The 5,882-nt window shown below is 30.8% G+C and overlaps 1 protein-coding gene across 1 annotated transcript; it reads right to left on the bottom strand.

Annotated features, from left to right (window-relative positions):
- Nucleotides 1-1,806: 1,806 nt before the first annotated feature.
- LOC100574202 (UPF0728 protein v1g117062-like) lies at nt 1,807-5,583 on the bottom strand. The gene is made up of 2 exons (XM_008181196.3): nt 4,781-5,583; nt 1,807-2,107 (listed from the first exon to the last, which is right to left on the bottom strand). Exons 1-2 carry the CDS (start codon nt 4,947-4,949, stop codon nt 1,887-1,889), a joined length of 390 nt encoding a protein of 129 aa, XP_008179418.1. The 5' UTR covers nt 4,950-5,583; the 3' UTR covers nt 1,807-1,886.
- Between the last annotated feature and the right edge of the window lie 299 nt (nt 5,584-5,882).

Below are 5,882 nucleotides of genomic sequence, written 5' to 3'. Positions count from 1 at the left end.
CACTGCAATATAATATACAAATCTCGAATTTAGGACGAGTAGCATTTAAGTATTTACGTTTTGAAGAGCGGAGTGGAGTGGAATGCGGTTACCCTGCAAAGTGTTGGTCCACTACTCCGCCCGTCAAAACTTATAAAATATATTTAACTCACAATAAACGGCTCATTCAATCTTTATGTATCGAAATAATCGGAAAAAAATAATCTGCTTTCGAAGATGAAACTAAAACTGTACCTATAATAATATTAGTATTCAAAAAAGTAAAAACTCACAAAATTATTAGGATAAAAAAAAAGTTTTGAAACGACTTGATAAATGAATTCGACGATATCACCCGGTATATATTATCATGATCGCGTGGTAATCGGTATACGGCTATAAAAAGCTAGGTCGTCTGCTCGAATCGTTGGGGGAGGGGGTGGTCGTCGCAGTAGTCGTGTATGGCAATAATTATTACATTATCGTTTTGGGTAGCAGTAAACGCCGCAGCGGATCCGTTCTTGCGGTCTCCGAGCTTCCCGATTACACGCGACAGCAGCTATAATACACGAGTACCTACGATTTTGTGTAATGCATTATACTATTATTATTATTACAATATCGTCCACATAGTAATATCGTATGCCGTACACACCGATTATTGTATTTGTTTTCGGTCGTGGGTAATGTTATTGTAATAGCAGGCAGGTAGGTAATAACAACAGCAGTATCATTATCGATTACTATCTCGGACGGGATGACTGCCTGCAGTGTGTACCCATATAATATTAATATCATAGATAGGCCGCGTTACGCGTACTTACAAATTATTATTATTATTGTTATTATACGCGATTGCACCGCACGATTGCTGCACCAGATTTTCCACGATCCGATAATGTTATGACTATATAACGACTACGATGGCACTAAAAATGATGATGATTATGACCTACATCCTATATAGGCGCACGGGCGATTTTTCTGCCACCGGTTTTAAATTTTTCGATTTATTTACGACCGGTAAATCTAATTTTTTCGATTCTACAAACTGCCTATATAAATAATATAATATGTATAGTACACAAGCCCGGATCTAGAAATCTGAAATAGGAAGGGGGGGCTAAATCTTAGCGGGATGCCCGGATCCGCAAATGATTAAACACGTCTACATGACTATAGGAATCTCGTTGCACTTGTTTTCGCACATGGACCTCTCTTTCCCTCAGGTACGAGGATTTCGGTTAAGTCTGTCTCAATTCAACTAAAAATGCATGTGCAAATAATTGAAGTGATGCCAATGTAAAGATACGTTTTTTGTTATGGTTAGATTATGTACGATTATTAGATACTTAATTTTTTTTTGAATTTTGAAAAATTTATATCATTCGGTTATCATCATCAATTCGTTGTAATAAAAACAAATAAATATTGACGAAAATCAAAACTATTAGGTAACATCATATATTATACCTGTTGTATTATGTTTGTTACTTTCCACGCCCAATAATTGTAATGCAGTTTTATATTATAGGACTTACATCCGTATATATATTAAATAAATAAATATATGCTACTGGGAATCTACACACTAGTAATATTAATGACTCTCGATGATGTCGCCAATGCGTCGGAGGATATCATCCGTTTCTGAGCAGGAAATTCTACGAAAAAATAACATTAAAACCTACGTGGTTAACGATAATTTATTATATTATTAATTACCTATATATATTATCAACAATTTTTAAATTACCGTACTAAAATGGACGTACCATAATCATGTGTACCACGTTTCATGAGATAGTATTTAAAAACACTCGGATCAGTTGCTTTAGTTTTGACAAGATTTAATGCCTTATTTCTATATTTCTACATGGTTTGATTTTTGGCGCAGTGAATTTTTTTTAACATTTAAATATTTTACAGCTTCTACTAGCATAATTTCGTTCGGCCAACATCAGGCTGATCAGTCGGTACACCGTGGGGTCGTTGGTTGAACAGCCCAAGACCGACAGGTTGGTTGCTAGGCACGTGAAAACCGTATGGCCTTCGAACGCAAATATCACCATATCGTAGTCCAGAGTCCGCCTGAGTTTCACCTCGAATCCCAGTTTTTCCAGTTTCTCTGAGTGGTCAAGAAAATCCAAATTAAAAGAAAAGTCGTCTTATAGGAAGACAAACATTATGTTTTTCTTATTTATTATCGTTTCATTGTTAAAACCAATAAATTAGTTCATCAAAAACAGCAAAAAAAGCTAGCCAGTGATCAGGCAAAGACGATTAACGACTGCATTTATACAGCAAGATAACTTTTTAACATTCGAAAGGTATAATAGATAATATCAGAGATAAGGTTGAACAAAGATTAGCTATTGATTTTCAAGTGAAAATATATAAACCAAAAAAATGAGGTTACTAAATAATATTTTTTTTTTTTTTTATTTTAAGTCGAAATATACAATATATATCAGATGACATAATAAGCATATATGATAAGGGTACAGATAACATGAGTATACAAAATACAAAAAGTGAGTAAAGAAGCCACCCAATGATGACACTTTAATGTTGATAGTTATATATGAAAAAGTAAATGAATTATATATATTTAATTAGTTAATATATTTTTTTTTTATTTCTATATTAAAATTTGTAGCAGGTCTCTACACCATTTACGTTTTAATCGTCTAGGAGGACTGCCGGGGATTGAGAGGGAGGAAAGGTTTTTAATTAAAGGATTTGAGTGGGAGGAAAGACGGTTGTGAAATACTAAATAATATAATTATTAATACGAAATCTTGGAATGAGCCCATTATTCTCATAATAATTAAAACCTTTTATTCCTGAATTTCAATAATATTTTCGCCCGGCGTTATGGGTAGGCAATATGGCTACATCCTGTTCGTGATCATAGGTTTGATAGTTGTTGGTACGGTATCTCATATAAGTTATAATAGGTAAATGATCATATTTTGCGAGGTTGACCTACCAAGTAAGGTGACCGACCGCGATATAATGTACCTGAGCCACATTCGAATTTGATGGTGAATTTTGTTATTTTATCAAAAATTAAATTAATATTTATGTTTTTTAATATGTAATGGTTTATATTATTACTATCATTAATTATCATACATAATAGACACGCAAACATTAAATTCCACAATAATATTCTAAAAGCGGTTATCCAATTCCTCTAACGAACGCACTAGCCTCCGATGGTTTATGGTAAATTCGCAAAAACGTGTACTTTTAATATTCATATGAAGTACGGACGAATATATTCATTTTAATTACTTACTTTGTATTTATCGATAATAATATACGCCATACAGCTCAATGCAGTGCAAACAAGTAACAACATAATACTTATTAATTCAATTATTATTACAGGATGAGCATAATTAATTAAAAACAGTTGCATCCCGCGGTAAAAATGTCTTCATAATTGCGGCTCGAGTTTTTTTTTTAGGTATATACATTCAAACTGTGGCTCATGTTTATTTTAGCATACATATGAATTACGGCCCCTATGTTTTGATGTATTTAATTTTTCTGATTAAACAATTTTTGAAACATAAAATTATACACTCTACATTTCGTTTTCCTTCCCATTTTTGTACAGACTTAGGACCGCCTGTAACATCAATACTACAGGTAGGTTAAAAATGTTATTTTTTTTTAATTGATTTTATAGCACTGGTAAAAACGTGTATGATAATATTATAAATATGTCATAAATCTATATTATTATGACTGGTGGCTGTCGTTATTATCGAATGGGGAACAATAATAATATTATATTATGGGTATAACAGATATCACAAATATTAATCGGGCCGCACTCGGATAGGACACTTTTTCATAGTTATCTTTGAGACGCAACTAGTATGCAGCCTTTTAATAACAATATAATAACAATTTTTGTATTTATATTTATGATTAGGCCAACAATTTAAAAATAAACGTTAATAGAAACAATGTAAACCATTCTAATATTTTTTTAAGGATAATATAAAAAATAATCTAAAATAAGTAGGTACTTATAATAAGCCTTGTTGAACATTAACAAGTTTTAAAATTAAGTGAAAAAGTTTATTTTATTTTAACTTTTTAAATGACTGGTCACTTATTGTTTTCGGTGAATTTGACTACTAATTTAACTTATTATTTTTTTAATGATTAAATCTTAATTTTTAAAAGATTGGTCAATTCATTTTATTATTGTTTAATCGATTACGTTGTGATGTCAAAAAATATTTCTGCTAATGTTTGGAGTGAATTGATTTTTTTATGTGACAAAAAATTTCAATGGATTAGATACGTACTATATAGAAATACTGTATAAACAATAAATACAATATTGTTTTAGTTTGTGAAAAAAAATGAATTTAGGCTAGTGTAAAAAACAAAAACAAAAAAATAAAATAAACAACTAAGTTGACCAACAGCTAAATAATGCAGAATTAAACAAAATCATTGACTTGCCCAGCATTGATAACAAAAATAATAATAAAAATAAATATAATATATATAAGTATATACAGTTATTATGAATACAATTACAAATCCTAATAACTTTGAAAAAATATAATATGGTTTTTAACTTACTGCGTTTATAATTATTATAATAATCAAATTTAAATTGAGAACATCAAATATCGAACGAATTAAAATTAAATCAAAAACATAAGAGGGAACGATACTATAATTGGTTTCTGGAACTAATTTTTTTGTTTTTGGCGTGAGTTTTGACAGCTATTTTACAACGAGTTCGTATAATGTACCTATCACGTACCTTTGATATGTTCTACCCTTGTCGTGCGGTGTTTCAGGACTCCACAGACTATGGTCGGACCGTACAGGATGTCAACCTTATACCTGCGACCGTTGTCATTTACATCCGACATTCTGTTACTGTTTTCCATTTCTGATGGTGGCAAAACACACGGAATCTTAGTACTCATCTGCGAGTGAAACGCAATAAATAATAAAAACAATTCGGTAAAACGAAATATCGTTACGGATTAATTATTGAAACGCCTGTGAATACATGGAAACACAATTAATGTATAAACACTCTCTATATAAACAAATTTGGGTGCTAATAACCGTTATTATTCTGGTTAATATTGGTGTATACGGGTTTTCAGTAGCTTAGAAAAAAACAAAAATTTTTGTATGAGATGTTTTTTAAAATTATTGTTGTTGTTAAGGTTAGAGGTGGGTTACCTGCGTGCTTTTGTGGCACATTTGATGTTATTGAATGGCGTACTATAGCGTCGAATAAAATACAATTATATATATATAAAATTATAAATAAAATGGTTGGCCACCACTGGTTTTGATATTGAAATATACTGAATATTGATATTTTTAAGCAAACACCTAATTAACTAAAAAATCGAACTAACCACGTCATATACATTTCATACAAAATTATAAATCATACGAAGATTGTAAAATATCTCTAGTATTTCTTTTAAAATTCCCTCTCACAACACCAGAAATCAATTTCCTTTTTATATATTTCATCTCACTTAACTTGCTAGAGCCGTAGCCCGTAATCATCCATTACATTGAATACTATTATATTGGCAAATCGAGAATAATCTTCGTCTACACACTATACTATTTGCATTTACTTAAATTATTAACTATCGTTATAATATGTTATATTTATTACTGTTTCACTATTCCTGTACTAATTTTATCATATTATCTTGGTCATTGTATTTTTAATAAGCGTCCGGCCCTTATATTCTAATAAATAATTAATGAATAAAAAAAATAAATAATAATAATAATTTGGGTTTCGGGTTAAACAGAATCTTTTATTCGGGTTTTGGTTAATTCATGTGTTTTAGGGATGCTCCGGGTTCTGGTTAATTGGGGTGTAG

The sequence above is a fragment of the Acyrthosiphon pisum genome, chromosome A2 (genome assembly GCF_005508785.2).
Source record: "Acyrthosiphon pisum isolate AL4f chromosome A2, pea_aphid_22Mar2018_4r6ur, whole genome shotgun sequence".
Lineage (NCBI taxonomy): Eukaryota > Metazoa > Arthropoda > Insecta > Hemiptera > Aphididae > Acyrthosiphon > Acyrthosiphon pisum.
The sequence above is the reverse complement of the archived record's forward strand: the minus strand, read 5'-3'. Positions and strand labels throughout refer to the sequence as shown.

Bases quoted from the DNA above. Each gene is read 5' to 3' on its own strand.
- LOC100574202 (XM_008181196.3), bottom strand. From the start codon at position 4,949: ATGAGTACTAAGATTCCGTGTGTTTTGCCACCATCAGAAATGGAAAAC. The intron at 2,108-4,780 runs GTACGTGATAGG...TTGACCACTCAG, and splicing joins AAGGGTAGAACATATCAAAG to AGAAACTGGAAAAACTGGGA.